General features: G+C 55.6%; 1 protein-coding gene across 2 annotated transcripts in view; it reads left to right on the top strand.

Moving 5' to 3' along the window:
• LOC146869813 (class II histocompatibility antigen, M beta 1 chain-like) overlaps positions 1 to 16,473 on the top strand; it is a 146,549-nt gene that overhangs the window by 106,828 nt on the left and 23,248 nt on the right. For both annotated transcript variants that reach the window (XM_085618700.1, XM_085618776.1), the window contains exon 3: positions 1,851 to 2,132. In XM_085618700.1, the coding sequence (XP_085474826.1) occupies positions 1,851 to 2,132 (282 nt within the window). The remainder of the gene's footprint in view (positions 1 to 1,850; positions 2,133 to 16,473) is intronic.

The following is a 16,473-nucleotide window of genomic DNA, read 5'->3' as shown; positions in this document are numbered from 1 at the left end:
TGAGATTCGCAATCAGTGTCACTGACACTGTAGTGCATTGTACATTGCGCCTCGCAATCGAGCACAAATTGAGAGGTGCAATTTACAAGGGTCGTACATCTGGCCCTTGTACTCCTACGTGACGTCACCCTGATCAGTGAGGAACATGTAGACGTGTTGAGGAAGAGTCCTCCCCCTCCCGCTTCCTCTTCAGGACTCACCGAGCCCCCCCGCCCCCCCCCCCTCGCTGCTGGAAACAGGGGCTGCAGCTCATTCGGACCTCAGCCTCTGGACCCATCTTGGGCCTGAGTGGGAGGGCCTGGGTCTCCTCTGCCCCTCACTGGCCCCGGCTCATATAGCACCTTGTCTTCAAAGCCCCTCATTGTCCCCGGCTCATGAAGCGCCTTATCTTCGAGGCCCCTCACTGGCCCCGGCTCATATAGCGCCTTGTCTTCAAAGCCCCTCATTGTTCCTGGCTCATGAAGCGCCTTGTCTTCGAGGCCCCTCACTGGCCCCGGTTCATGAAGCGCCTTGTCTTCGAGGCCCCTCACTGGCCCCGGCTCATAAAGCGCCTTGTCTTCGAAGCTCCTCACTGGCCCCGGCTCATGAAGCGCCCTGTCTTCAAGGCGCTGTAAGTGGCTCATTCCTCTTACTATAAAGGAGGCGCTGTCCCCGTCCGTGAGCGCGCACCGGGGCCTTCATTACAAGCTTGGGGGCTGGCTTCAGGGCCCCCCCTTAGGATCACAGTTATAAGCGGTGCAATGCTTATCACACCTGCCGTTTACCAGGTGTCATACCCTTTGCCCCCTTTGTCACATGTTTGGCAGATCGAACCTGCCAGAGATGACCAGAGGGTGGAAATGCCTGGCATTTACAGGGACTGCGCACTGTTGGCCGGAAACCCTAGAGTGTGCATCTTATCTCCCCCAAAAGTAGGAATAGGCGACAAGGGTCACATCGGATCTATTTGAACCCGTCGGAGCTGAATTCGTGTTGTATTTTAGTAATCGGCGGATCCCTCGGGGCAGCTCGTATGCAGGCCCCCGGGGTTAAATTCGGATTCCTGAGAAAAGACGAGTTTGTACAAGGACTGGAATCACGTGTTGTGCGATGCTTCACCCAAAGGAAGCGGCATTTACACCGTATGGTAAACGCCCTGATCAGTTCCTCCCAACTTGTAATGAAAGCCTAGGAGTCTGAGCCCCCACCCGGGGCGTCTCTCGCTTCTCCAAGAGCCAACCTCACCATCTAAGGCCAGGAGTGACCTCCCGCGTGACCTTGGGCTCATCTAAAGTCATATCCCAAAAACACGAACCATCCTATTCTCCTCTTCCGCGTAGACAGCAGACATCTCCTCTATTTGTAAAGCGTCCACTCTTCTCTTAGCGCCTGGAAGCCCTGTGCCTGGGTAGCAGCGGCGCTGTAGACTTCAGGAGACTCTCTTGGCCTCCCTGCCCCTCCTCTGTCCCACCACAGTTACAACAGATCATGTTGATTCTTAGTCCATCGCCACCCACCTCCATCCACGTGTCCAATCCCAGCTCTGGTACTGATTCTCTGTGTCATCTCAGGCGACTCATTTCACTGTCCTGTGCAATTGACTGATCCTAAGTCTTTCCATGATGCACTCTGGCCTTAAGCGATCCTTGCGACTCCCGTGCATCCAATTAAGGCTGAACCTAAGTCATCAGCAGCAGTGGTATGTGACCGACCCTGCCCCAGCCATACAGGCCTTTCAGATGCCCCCCTGATTTCACATTATGCCAGTGTTCCTGAGGTGTGCCGAAGTCTGCTGTCTGTCTGTCTGTCTGTCTGTCTGTCTCCTGCTGTAGGATCAGACCCCTCACCCCTCTTCTTTTTCTCTCCTCTAGATCCACCCACCGTGCGCATCACCCCCATCAAGGCTGAGAACCCGGGGGTCCCAATGACGCTGGTCTGTGACGTGTCTAACTTTTACCCCATGCCCATTAACATCACCTGGGTGAAGAACGGGGACCCCGTCCCTGAGGGCACAACCAGTGGCACCCTGCGCCCCAACGGGGACTGGACCTACCAGGCCCAGATGTATCTGGAGGTGACCCCAAGCCCAGGAGACGTGTACAGCTGCTGGGTGCAGCACAGCAGCCTGCAAGACCCCATGAAAACCAGCTGGGGTAAGGTACTGGCGGGGTACAGGGGTACCACAGCAGCCTGAGGGCAGCCATCACCAGGAGCTGGGGTAAGGTACTGGTGGGGTACAGGGGTACCAGAGCAAATTGAGGGCAGCATCACCAGGAGCTGGTGTAAGGTACTGGTAGGGTACAGAGATACCACAGCAGCCCGATGGCACCCGTCTCCAGGAGCTGCGGTAAGGTACTGGTGGGGTACAGAGGTACAATAGCAGCCTTAGGGCACCCATCACTAGGAGCTGCCGTAAGGTACTGGTGGGGTACAGGGATACCACTGTAACCTGAGGGCAGCCATCTCCAGGAGCTGGGGTAAGGTACTGGTGGTGTACAGGGGTACCACAGCAGCCTGATGGCACCCGTCACCAGGAGCTGGGGTAAGGTACTGGTGGGGTACAGGGGTACCACAGCAGCCTGAGGGCACCGTCTCCAGGAGCTGGGGTAAGGTACTGGTGGGGTACAGGGATACCACAGCAGGCTGAGGGCACCCGTCTCCAGGAGCTGCGGTAAGGTACTGGTGGGGTACAGGGGTGCCACAGCAGCCTGAGGGCACCCGTCTCCAGGAGCTGTGGTAAGGTACTGGTGGGGTACAGGGGTACCACAGCAGCCTGAAGGCACCGTCTCCAGGAGCTGGGGTAAGGTACTGGTGGGGTACAGGGATACCACAGCAGGCTGAGGGCACCCGTCTCCAGGAGCTGGGGTAAGGTACTGGTGGGGTACAGGGGTACCACAGCAGCCTGAGGGCACAGTCTCCAGGAGCTGGGGTAAGGTACTGGTGGGGTACAGTGGTACCACAGCAGCCTGAGGGCACCGTCTCCAGGAGCTGGGGTGAGGTACTGGTGGGGTATAGGGGTACCACAGCAGCCTGAGGGCACCCGTCTCCAGGAGCTGGTGTAAGGTACTGGTGGGGTACAGGGGTACCATAGCAGCCTGAGGGCACCCGTCTCTAGGAGCTGGGGTAAGGTACTGGTGGGGAACAGGGGTACCACAGCAGCCTGAGGGCACCCTTCTCCAGGAGCTGGGGTAAGGCACTGGTGGGGTACAGGGATACCACAGCAGCCTGATGGCACCCGTCTCCATGTGCTGGGGTAAGGTACTGGTAGGGTACAGTACAGGGGTACCACAGCAGCCTGAGGGCACCCGTCTGCAGGAGCTGGGGTGACCTACTGGTGGGGTACAGGGGTACCATAGCAGCCTGAGGGCACCCGTCTCTAGGAGCTGGGGTAAGGTACTGGTGGGCTACAGGGGTACCAGAGCAAATTGAGAGCAGCATCACCAGGAGCTGGTGTAAGGTACTGGTAGGGTACAGAGATACCACAGCAGCCCGATGGCACCCATCTCCAGGAGCTGCGGTAAGGTACTGGTGGGGTACAGGGGTGCCACAGCAGCCTGAGGGCACCCGTCTCCAGGAGCTGTGGTAAGGTACTGGTGGGGTACAGGGGTACCACAGCAGCCTGAAGGCACCGTCTCCAGGAGCTGGGGTAAGGTACTGGTGGGGTACAGGGATACCACAGCAGGCTGAGGGCACCCGTCTCCAGGAGCTGGGGTAAGGTACTGGTGGGGTACAGGGGTACCACAGCAGCCTGAGGGCACAGTCTCCAGGAGCTGGGGTAAGGTACTGGTGGGGTACAGTGGTACCACAGCAACCTGAGGGCACCGTCTCCAGGAGCTGGGGTGAGGTACTGGTGGGGTATAGGGGTACCATAGCAGCCTGAGGGCACCCGTCTCCAGGAGCTGGTGTAAGGTACTGGTGGGGTACAGGGGTACCATAGCAGCCTGAGGGCACCCGTCTCTAGGAGCTGGGGTAAGGTACTGGTGGGGAACAGGGGTACCACAGCAGCCTGAGGGCACCCTTCTCCAGGAGATGGGGTAAGGCACTGGTGGGGTACAGGGATACCACAGCAGCCTGATGGCACCCGTCTCCATGTGCTGGGGTAAGGTACTGGTAGGGTACAGTACAGGGGTACCACAGCAGCCTGAGGGCACCCGTCTGCAGGAGCTGGGGTGAGCTACTGGTGGGGTACAGGGGTACCATAGCAGCCTGAGGGCACCCGTCTCTAGGAGCTGGGGTAAGGTACTGGTAGGGTACAGAGATACCACAGCAGCCTGATGGCACCCGTCTCAATGAGTTGGGGTAAGGTACTGGTAGGGTACAGTACAGGGGTACTACAGCAGCCGGAGGGCAGCCATCACCAGGAGATGGGGTGAGGTACTGGTGGGGTACAGGGGTACCACAGCAGCCTAAGAGCATCCATCTCCAGGAGCTGGGGTATGGTACTGGTGGGGCAGGGGTAGCACAGCAGCCTGTGGGCACCCATCACCAGGACCTGGGGTAAGGTACTGGTGGGGTACAGGGATACCACAGCAGCCTGGGGGGACCCATCTCCAGGAGCTGGGTTAAGGTACTGGTGGGGTACAGGGATACCACAGCAGCCTGAGGGCAACCATCACCTGGAGCTGGGGTAAGGTACTGGTGGGGTACGGGGATACCACAGCAGCCTGAGGGCACCCGTCTCCAGGAGCTGGTGTAAGGTACTGGTGGGGTACAAGGATACCACAGCAGCCTGAAGGCAGCCATCACCAGGGGATGGGGTAAGGTACTGATGGGATACATGAGTACCAGAGCAAATTGAGGGCAGCATCACCAGGAGCTGGGGTAAGGTACAGGTGGGGTACAGGGGTACCACAGCAGCCTGAGGGCACCCGTCTCCAGGAGCTGGTGTAAGGTACTGGTGGGTTACAGGGATACCACAGTAGCCTGAGGGCACCTATCTCCAGGAGCTGGTGTAAGGTACTGGTGGGGTACAGAGATACCACAGCATCCTGAGGACACCCGTCTCAAGGAGCTGGGGTAAGGTACTGGTGGGGTACAGGGGTACCATAGCAGCCAGGGGGCACCCGTCTACAGGAGCTGGGGTAAGGTACTGGTGGGGTACAGGGATACCACAGCAGCATGAGGGCACCCGTCTCCAGGGGCTGGGGTAAGGTACTGGTGGGGTACAGGGGTACCACAGCAGCCTGAGGGCAACCATCACCAGGAGCTGGGGTAAGGTACTGGTGGGGTACAGGGGTACCACAGCAGGCTGAGGGCACCTGTCTCCAGGAGCTGAGATAAGGTACTGGTGGGGTACAGAGATACCACAGCAGCCTGAGGACACCCGTCTCCAGGAGCTGGGGTAAGGTACTGGTGGGGTACAGGGGTACCATAGGAGCCAGAGGGCACCCGTCTACAGGAGCTGGGGTAAGGTACTGGTGGGGTACAGGGATACCACAGCAGCCTCAGGGCACCCGTCTACAGGAGCTGGGGTAAGGTACTGGTGGGGTACATGGGTACCATAGCAGCCTGAGGGCACCCATCACTAGGAGCTGCAGTAAGGTACTGGTGGGGTACAGGGGTACAATAGCAGCCTGAGGGCACTGTCTCCAGGAGCTGGGGTGAGGTACTGGTGGGGTACAGGGGTACCATAGCAGCCTGAGGGCACCAGTCTACAGGAGCTAGGGTACGGTACTGGTGGGCTACAGGGGTACCATAGCAGCCTGAGGGCACCCATCACTAGGAGCTGTAGTAAGGTACTGGTGGGGTACAGGGGTACCATAGCAGCCTGAGGCCACTGTCTCTAGGAGCTGGTGTAAGGTACTGGTGGGGTACAGGGGTACCATAGCAACCTGAGGGCACCCGTCTCTAGGAGCTGGGGTAAGGTAATGGTGGGGAACAAGGGTACCACAGCAGCCTGAGGGCACCCTTCTCCAGGAGCTGGGGTAAGGTACTGGTGGGGTACAGGGATACCACAGCAGCCTGATGGCACCCATGTCCATGAGCTGGGGTAAGGTACTGGTAGGGTACAGTACAGGGGTACCACAGCAGCCTGAGGGCAGACATCACCAGGAGCTGCGGTAAGGTACTGGTGGGGTACAGGGGTACCATAGCAGCCTGAGGGCACCCGTCTCTAGGAGCTGGGGTAAGGTACTGGTGGGGTACAGGGGTACCATAGCAGCCTGAGGGCACCCGTCTGCAGGAGCTGGGGTGAGCTACTGGTGGGGTACAGGGGTACCATAGCAGCCTAAGGGCACCCATCTCTAGGAGCTGGGGTAAGGTACTGGTAGGGTACAGAGATACCACAGCAGCCTGATGGCACCCGTCTCCATGAGCTGGGGTAAGGTACTGGTAGGGTACAGTATAGGGGTACCGCAGCAGCCGGAGGGCAGCCGTCACCAGGAGATGGGGTGAGGTACTGGTGGGGTACAGGGGTACCACAGCAGCCTAAGAGCATCCATCTCCAGGAGCTGGGGTATGGTACTGGTGGGGTACATGGGTAGCACAGCAGCCTGAGGGCACCCATCACCAGGACCTGGGGTAAGGTACTGGTGGGGTACAGGGATACCACAGCAGCCTGAGGGCCCGCATCTCCAAGATCGCAGGTAAGGTACTGGTGGGGTACAGGGGTACCATAGCAGCCTAAGGGTACCCATCTCCAGGAGCTGGGCTAAGGTACTGGTGGGGTACAGGGATACCACAGCAGCCTGGGGGGACCCATCTCCAGGAGCTGGGGTAAGGTACTGGTGGGGTACAGGGGTACCACAGCAGCCTGAGGGCAGCCATCACCAGGAGCTGGGGTAAGGTACTGGTGGGGTACGGGGATACCACAGCAGCCTGAGGGCACCAGTCTCCAGGAGCTGGTGTAAGGTACTGGTGGGCTACAGGGATACCACAGCAGCCTGAAGGCAGCCATCACCAGGGGATGGGGTAAGGTACTGATGGGATACATGAGTACCAGAGCAAATTGAGGGCAGCATCACCAGGAGCTGGGGTAAGGTACAGGTGGGGTACAGGGGTACCACAGCAGCCTGAGGGCACCCGTCTCCAGGAGCCGGTGTAAGGTACTGGTGGGTTACGGGGATACCACAGCAGCCTGAGGGCACCTATCTCCAGGAGCTGGTGTAAGGTACTGGTGGGGTACAGAGATACCACAGCAGCCTGAGGACACCCGTCTCCAGGAGCTGGGGTAAGGTACTGGTGGGGTACAGGGGTACCATAGCAGCCAGAGGGCACCCGTCTACAGGAGCTGGGGTAAGGTACTGGTGGGGTACAGGGATACCACAGCAGCCTGAGGGCACCCGTCTCCAGGGGCTGGGGTAAGGTAGTGGTGGGGTACAGGGGTACCACAGCAGCCTGAGGGCAACCATCATCAGGAGCTGGGGTAAGGTATGGTGGGGTACAGGGGTACCACAGCAGGCTGAGGGCACCCGTCTCCAGGAGCTGGGGTATGGTACTGGTGGGGTACAGGGATACCACAGCAGCCTGAGGGCACCGACTCCAGGAGCTGGGGTAAGGTACTGGTGGGGTACAGGGGTACCACAGCAGCCTGAGGGCACCGTCTCCAGGAGCTGGGGTAAGGTACTGGTGGGGTACAGGGGTACCATAGCAGCCAGAGGGCACCCGTCTACAGGAGCTGGGGTAAGGTACTGGTGGGGTACAGGGATACCACAGCAGCCTGAGGGCACCCGTCTACAGGAGCTGGAGTAAGATACTGATGGGGTACAGGGGTACCATAGCAGCCTGAGGGCACCCATCACTAGGAGCTGCGGTAAGGTACTGGTGGGGTACAGGGGTACAATAGCAGCCTTAGGGCACCCATCACTAGGAGCTGCCGTAAGGTACTGGTGGGGTACAGGGATACCACTGTAACCTGAGGGCAGCCATCTCCAGGAGCTGGGGTAAGGTACTGGTGGCGTACAGGGGTACCACAGCAGCCTGATGGCACCCGTCTCCAGGAGCTGGTGTAAGGTACTGGTGGGGTACAGGGGTACCACAGCAGCCTAAGGACACCCGTCTCCAGGAGTTGGGGTAAGGTACTGGTGGGGTACAGGGATACCATAGCAACATGAGGACACCCGTCAACAGGGGCTGGGATAAGGTACTGGTGGGGTACGGGGGTACCACAGCAGCCTGAGGGCAGCCATCACCAGGAGCAGTGGTAAGGTACTGGTGGGGTACAGGGGTGCCACAGCAGCTTGAGGGCACCCGTCTCCAGGAGCTGGGGTAAGGTACTGGTGTGGTACAGGGATACCACAGCAGCCTGAGGACACCCGTCACCAGGGGCTGGGGTAAGGTACTGGTGGGATACGGTGGTACCACAGCAGCTTGAGGGCAGCTATCACCAGGAGCTGGGGTAAAGTTCTGGTGGGGTGCAGGGGTGCCACAGCAGCCTGAGGACACCGGTCTCCAGGAGCTGGGATGATGTACTGGTGGGGTACGGGGGTAGCACAGCAGCTTGAGGGCAGCCATCACCAGGAGCTGCGGTAAGGTACTGGTTGGGTACAGGGGTGCCACAGAAGACTGAGGGCAGCCATCACCAGGGGATGGGGTAAGGTACTGGTGGGGTACAGGGGTACCACAGCAGCCTGAGGGCACCCATCTCCAGGAGCTGGGGTAAGGTACTGGTGGGGTACAGGGGTACCACAGCAGCCTAAGGACAGCCATCACCAGGAGCTGCGGTAAGGTACTGGTGGGGTACGGGGGTACCACAGCAGCCTGAGGGCACCCGTCTCCAGGAGCTGGGGTAAGGAACTGGTGGGGTACAGGGGTACCACAGCAGCCTAAGGGCAGCCATCACCAGGAGCTGCGGTAAGGTACTTGTGGGGTACAGGGGTACCACAGCAGCCTGCTGTACTCCATGAAAAGGAGCTAGGGTAAGGTACTGGTGTGGGAGACTGAGTACCATTACAGCTTGAGGGGACCCTTCAGAAGGACATGGGGTAAAGCACTGGGGCTGGGGGGGAGGTGAAGGGGTGGGTGGAGCAGAGATATACTACAGCAGCGGCATGGCACTTCCTTCCCTCCATCTACTCTCCCATTTTTCTTCCTTCCTTCTCTGTGCTCTCCCTCTTCACTTCATTCCTTCTCTGTGCTCCTCCTCTTCTCTTAGTTCCATCTCTGTGCTCCCCCTCTTCCCTTCATTCCTCCTCAGTGCTCTCCCTCTTCCCTTCGTTCTTTCTCTGTGCTCTCCTGCTCATTCCTTCTCTGTGCCTCCCCTCTTCCCTTCATTCCTTCTCTGTGCCCCCCTCTTCCCTTCGTTCCTTATCTCTGCTCTATTCTTCCCTTCGTTCCTTCTCTGTGCTCTCCTGCTCATTCCTTCTCTGTGCTCCTCCTCTTCCTTTCGTTCCTTCTCTGTACCCCTTTCTCTCCCCTTCGTTCCTTCTCTATGCTCCCTCGTCGCTTCATTCCTGCTCTGTGCTCTTCCTCTTCCTTTCGTTCCTTCTCTGTGCTCCTCCTCTTCCTTTCGTTCCTTCTCTGTACCCCTTTCTCTCCCCTTCGTTCCTTCCCTATGCTCCCTCGTCGCTTCCTTCCTGCTCTGTGCTCTTCCTCTTCCTTTCATTCCTTCTCTCTGCTCCTCCTCTTCCTTTCGTTCCTTCTCTGTACCCCTTTCTTTCCCCTTCGTTCCTTCTCTATGCTCCCTCGTCGCTTCATTCCTGCTCTGTGCTCTCCTGCTCATTCCTTCTCTGTGCTCCTCCTCTTCCTTTCGTTCCTTCTCTGTACCCCTTTCTCTCCCCTTCGTTCCTTCTCTATGCTCCCTCGTCGCTTCATTCCTGCTCTGTGCTCTCCTGCTCATTCCTTCTCTGTGCTCCTCCTCTTCCTTTCGTTCCTTCTCTGTACCCCTTTCTCTCCCCTTCGTACCTTCTCTATGCTCCCTCGTCGCTTCATTCCTGCTCTGTGCTCTCCTGCTCATTCCTTCTCTGTGCTCCTCATCTTCCCTTCGGTCCTTCTCTGTACCCCTTTCTCTCCCCTTCGTTCCTTCTCTATGCTCCCTCGTCGCTTCATTCCTGCTCTGTGCTCTCCTGCTCATTCCTTCTCTGTGCTCCTCATCTTCCCTTCGGTCCTTCTCTGTACCCCTTTCTCTCCCCTTCGTTCCTTCTCTATGCTCCCTCGTCGCTTCATTCCTGCTCTGTGCTCTTCCTCTTCCTTTCGTTCCTTCTCTGTGCTCCTCCTCTTCCTTTCGTTCCTTCTCTGTACCCCTTTCTCTCCCCTTCGTTCCTTCCCTATGCTCCCTCGTCGCTTCCTTCCTGCTCTGTGCTCTTCCTCTTCCTTTCATTCCTTCTCTGTGCTCCTCCTCTTCCTTTCGTTCCTTCTCTGTACCCCTTTCTCTCCCCTTCGTTCCTTCTCTCTGCTCCCTCGTCGCTTCATTCCTGCTCTGTGCTCTCCTGCTCATTCCTTCTCTGTGCTCCTCATCTTCCCTTCGGTCCTTCTCTGTACCCCTTTCTCTCCCCTTCGTTCCTTCTCTATGCTCCCTCGTCGCTTCATTCCTGCTCTGTGCTCTTCCTCTTCCTTTCGTTCCTTCTCTGTGCTCCTCCTCTTCCTTTCGTTCCTTCTCTGTACCCCTTTCTCTCCCCTTCGTTCCTTCCCTATGCTCCCTCGTCGCTTCCTTCCTGCTCTGTGCTCTTCCTCTTCCTTTCATTCCTTCTCTGTGCTCCTCCTCTTCCTTTCGTTCCTTCTCTGTACCCCTTTCTCTCCCCTTCGTTCCTTCTCTCTGCTCCCTCGTCGCTTCATTCCTGCTCTGTGCTCTCCTGCTCATTCCTTCTCTGTGCTCCTCATCTTCCCTTCGGTCCTTCTCTGTACCCCTTTCTCTCCCCTTCGTTCCTTCCCTATGCTCCCTTGTCGCTTCATTCCTGCTCTGTGCTCTTCCTCTTCCCTTCGTTCCTTCTCTGTGCCCCCCTCTTCCCTTCGTTCCTTATCTCTGCTCTATTCTTCCCTTCGTTCCTTCTCTGTGCTCTCCTGCTCATTCCTTCTCTGTGCTCCTCCTCTTCCCTTCGTTCCTTCTCTGTTCTCCTTCCTCTTCCCTTCGTTCCTTCTCTGTTCTCCTTCCTCTTCCCTTCATTCCTTCTCTGTGATCTCCCTCTTCCCTTCGTTCCTTCTCTGTTCTCTCCCTTCATTCCTTCTCTGAGCTCCCCCTCTTCCCTTCGTTCCTTCTCTGTTCTCTCCCTTCATTCCTTCTCTGTGCTCCCCCTCTTCCCTCTCATTTCTTAACTGTGCTCCTCCTCTTACCTTCGTTCCTTCTCGGTGCTCTCTTTCTTACCTGAGTCCCTTCTCTGTGCTCCCCTCTTCCCTTCATTCCTTCTCTATGCCCCCCTTCCCTTCGTTCCTTATCTCTGCTCTATTCTTCCCTTCGTTCCTTCTCTGTGCTCTCCTGCTCATTCCTTCTCTGTGCTCCTCCTCTTCCCTTTGTTCCTTCTCTGTTCTCCTTCCTCGTCCCTTTGTTCCCTCTCTGTGCTCTCCCTCTTCCCTTCATTCCTTCTCTGTGCTCTCCCTCTTCCCTTCCTTCCTTATCTGTTCTCTCCTTCTCCCCTTTGTTCTTTCTCTGTGCTCTCCCTTTTTCCTTCGTTTCTTCTCTTTGCTCTCCCTCTTCCCTTCATTCCTTCTCTGTGCTCTCCCTCTTCCCTTCGTTCCTTTTCTGTTCTCTCCTTCTCCCCTTTGTTCTCTCTCTGTGCTTTCTCTCTTCCCTTTGTTCATTCTCTGTACTTTACCTTCATTTCTTCTCTGTGGTCTCCTCTTCACTTCGTTCTTTCTCTATGCCCCCTCTTCCCTTCGTTGCCTACCATTAAGGGAAAAAAGTTCAGTCTCATCCCAGTTAATAGATATCGATGCATGATGTTGGAGACAAAGGAGAGATAAGAATCAAGTCCTGTGGCCACTCTAGGCAGAGTCTGGTCAAATTAAACCGTAACTTTACCTTGATTACAATGCCATCCTTCTAGTTCGCGCCGATTGGCAAAAGCCTCTCTTAGTTTGATTTTAGAAAAAGACCAGCATTTTGAGGGTGTTGTTTACAGGAAGGCTAAGCCCAGGTCTGTGAAGGACTGCTTAACATATTATGCTAGCCATGGGATACTGTTGGCTTGGTCAAGATTAATTATATCTTTAATTACCACTTGGTTTTATCATAACCGAGTCCCTCTTCCAACTTCTTAACCACAATAGAAGCGGGGCCAGTTTGATCGAGTCAGTAATAAAAGGAAGGCCGAGTTCTTTGTGAGCGATCAGTTTTGAGCAGGTTGGAGGGACTGAGAGCAGCTTTTTAACAAATTTATCCTCTGCTGTCTGCAGGCTTCCCACTTGAGCTGTGCCCATATTTTAACGCCATAGGTGGCTCAGGCTACAGAGTTTACCAGGTAGACTTCAACCATTTCCCTACATGGCTTTTTACCCAGGTTAGAACCATATTTCCAGAGAGCAGCTATACTTCATTTCAACATGTTAGTTTTTCTTTCTACCATAGCAGACCAGTTAAGTTTGGAATCAAAAAGGAGACCTAAATACATAAAGGACTCTAGGTAATCCAGGGAGCCCCGTCTAGTTGGAGTGAAATTGGCTTTTTTCTTCCGAACCCCGCTGTCATAACAAACGTTTTCGATTTGTTGACAAACAAACCCAGTTCAGCCATAAAATTTGAGTATGCGCCAATCAAACGCTGAAGGGCCAAGGGTGTTCTGGTCATCAGGACCGCATCATCTGCATAGAGAAGAGCAGGCAGCAATAGGCTGCTTTCAGATGGAACGTCCCTACACTGTGCGGTCAAAACTTCGTTAAGTTTGTTGGTATACAAAGAAAAAAGAAAGGGGGCAAGGACACACCCCTGTCGAACCCCCTTTTCAATTCTGAACAACTTTGTACATTCCCCCTGTTTTCCAAACCTAATTACAGCCCCTGCCTCCCTATACGTCTCTCTAATAAAAACGATTATGAACTTGTCCACGCCCATCGACTCCAAAAGAGCCCACAATTTTGTGTGGCTCACACAGTCGAAAGCCGTGGACAAGTCCACAAAAGCCATATAAAACTAACCCTTTTTTGCATGGACATATTTTGCTGCAAGCAAGGCTAGTTTTAAGCCTTGATCGATTGTTCCCCTCCCTTTTCTAAGCCTGTATTGGGCCTCGGCTTAAACGTTATTTTCAGATGCTCACTCCTCCAATCTATTTAAAAGCAATCTCCCGGGGGGGCGTGGCCAAGATAGCGGCCAAGTAGGATGTGTTTTGTGGTCTCTCCGGCTCCGCCACGGCAATCACCTAGTATTGCCTGCTCTACGCCCGCATCGAAGGCTGGTGGGACCGGGACTGGATCCTGGAACACACCTGGACTCTCATGGAGCACCGGGAACTCCAAGCACTTGAGGCAGACTCCCTGTAAGCGACGAACCCGCTGCTCCTGCCCGGCGTGGTGGGTAGGGAACAGTGGACGATGTGAATGCCACGACCTAGACAGCGACGGAGCCATCTCGTGAACCCAGAGGGTGGCGGAGGTCCTCGGTGAGCAGTGAAGGCAATGGTGCTCGGGCCTGGCCCGCATTGACTGAGAAGGTGACGATCCAGCGCTGGCGAAGTAAGGCCTGCTGACACTGTGCAATGGCCGGTGCTGCGATGGGGGAGGACTGGCGGCCCTGAGGCCTGGAAGGGCCACAGCTCGACAGTGCACAGCCTGCCGTGGGAGCGGCTGCGGTGGTGCCTCCACGACCTCAAGAGAGCGTAGGCTGCAGCGGTGGTGTTAGACCCCCTCTCGCCTGCACCTGAGGCGGGGGTTGCCTCCTTTTACCCGCGAACGTCAGGGGCCGAGCCCGGCACAACGAGACGGAGTCAGAGTGAGGCTGGTGCTGAAGAAGCCCATCGGTGTGTGGATACCGGCAACCGGCTCCTACTGAGGTACTGTTGGTCTGGTGCAAGCAGCCCCCAGGTGTGTGCATGGCGCCGAGGGTTTCGAGAGGTGCCCTTGCAGGGCAGATGCTCGCGTGAGTTGCCCCCGACGAGGCGGCAGCGCTGGCCCTGCTGGTCAAAGTGTCCCGGGGCATTTCTGAAATGAACCGGTGCTGAATGGGAAGAGGCATTACATAATTTAGAGAGCATAATCCTAAGACTTTGATCTATGAGGAGGAAGGGACTCCTACCGCTATAGCACAAGCAGTCTGACAGCAACCATTTTGATCACCAGATCCAATATCATAGATCAGTTTGACTAGCGAAAAGGAGGTTCTTGCCCCGAAGTGATATCCAGAAGGAGGGGACAGGAAGAGAGGGGCCCCTGGGCTCCCCTAGAAAATTGGCGGAGTGAGATTGAAATAGGGGAGTGGGTCAGGCTACAGTAAGAGAGGTAACAAGGTGCAATTGCGGTGGGGTCTCCAGGGAGCTGACGCAGGGCAAACCGAATAACCTCAAAGGGGCGACACCATCAGAGCTGCGGTAAAGAAAGGGGAAAGGAGCGTACTCTGTAGGAGAGACACAGCCACAGATTTAACCCTGATCTACTGCCGTGCGCAGTGCCCGAGGCCTTTACAATCCCAGGACCTTCTGTCAGCTGGGACGCGAGCTACAGGTCAGGGATGAGGAGCAGCGGCCCGGTGTATCATATCTGCTTGGGCCCATAGTCTATGGAGGTGTGAGCCACGTTTGCAAGGGGGTTTTGACCCTGGTAGTCAGCCAGCGCGGCTATGCCAGAATTCAAAATCCAACAGAGCTAAGAGCGCAGCATTCGCACCAGCTGTACTAGACAAGAATAATAGCTAGTGCACGGCTGAAAAAGGAGCACTCCATTAAAGAAATGCTTCTGAAGCAACCCACACAGGGAATGACTGATGCTCCAGGCCAGGAGATAGAAGGGTCACAGGGAAGTCAGGAAGGAGTGGATGCCCTGGCCACGAAAGCCTTTATGACGGAGCTGTTTACATCCCTGCGAGCCGATCTTCAGGACCTCAAGTACGAAACCCGATGAGACGAGGAACTCAAAATGATGCAGCAAGAAATCCTCCACCTCCAACAGCAACATATAGAACTGCAAGGTCAAGCAGAAGACCTGGAAAACCGTTCCCGCCGCAACAATGTACGCATCAGAGGAGTCCCAACGGGAGCAGAAGGGGAGGACATCGGGGAGTGTGTCTCGGCTCTCTGTCAACAGGTGCTGGGAGACGACCACACGACCGATATTCATATTGATAGAGCCCACCGAGTAGGCCTACAGAGGGGCTGGAGGGCACCGCCGCCGGACATCCTCATATATGTTCACGATTTCCAACTGAAGGAAATGATCATAAAGAATGCTAGAGCTGCACACCCCCTACATTTTCGCAGTACCTCCCCGACACTATACCAGGATCTGTCGGCTATCACTCTACGTAAGAGCAGGGAATTTCGACCGATTACGCTGCACTTGAAAGATCTGGGGATTGCTTACTCCTGGGGCCATCCTTTTCTGATTATCTTCCGCCATGAGGGCAAGTTGCGGCAGATTCAGGAGGCCAGAGATGTGCTGGAAATTGCGAAGCAACAGTCCCCGGAGCCGCAGCACAAGTGTATTAAAGGGTCAGGATATCCCCAGCCCCGATGGCAAAAAGTGAGGAAATTCTTGTCCCCCCGTAAACCGGACACAACAACTATCATAAAAGAGAGAGAAGCAGTCATTTCCTCATTGTCCAGTGGCCCAATCCAACCGACACCCAGCTGAACGCACCGAGAAAACATTAAGAGCACATCATGGAGGCAGAGTCGGAGGCCGTGCTCTCCTCTTCTTTAAGATCTGTCTTGGGTCCTTGTCCCTCTACCAGTTTCCTTTAGACGAACTTTGGTCATAAAAGACTCTTGTTCTACTCCATCCTGTTAGATGGTCAAAGGCATAATGTTTACCTTTCTGGGGTTTATTTTTGTTTGGGTACACTGCACCAGTTATAAGGAAACCAGATACATGAAGGCGCGGATGCGCTTCCTTGTGCCCACTCTCTTCCAGTCCCCCCACTCTGAGCGCGCCCACCGACCTTTCCTTTCATTAAGTAAGCTTCATGGGTAAAGATCTTAAGGTCATCTCTCTCAATGTTCGGGGCCTTAACCATCCAGTGAAGCGCTCTGCTATCCTCTCGCTGTTAGAAAACGCAGAAGGTGACATTTGCATGCTACAAGAAACCCACTTACTATCCAAAGACACGGCCCGTATGTGTACACGCCGATTTACACATCAATACTGATCCACAAGTACTACCAAGACAAACGGGGTGGCTATTTTGCTCAGTGCAAAATTTGCAGGAAAGTTCCTCTCAACTCTCTACGAAGTAAGGGGTGGGTCTTGCTCTTAGAATTCAGTGGGGCTCCACTTTTTTCATTCTAATCAATATCTACTTGCCTAAAATGCATCAGTAACCTTTTCCTATTAAGACTCTTACAGAGGGGCTGGCATTAGCTGATGCAGCGATTTTAATAGGAGGAGATTTCAACTCAGTAATGGATAATACTAGGGATCGCTCTTTCCAGAGACAGGCTCAGACAGGGGCAATCTCTCCTGAGGGTAAACGATGGCTCG

This window comes from Triturus cristatus, chromosome 1_1 (genome assembly GCF_964204655.1).
Source record: "Triturus cristatus chromosome 1_1, aTriCri1.1, whole genome shotgun sequence".
Taxonomy (NCBI): Eukaryota; Metazoa; Chordata; class Amphibia; order Caudata; family Salamandridae; genus Triturus; species Triturus cristatus.
This window is presented reverse-complemented; position numbering and strand designations above follow the sequence as displayed.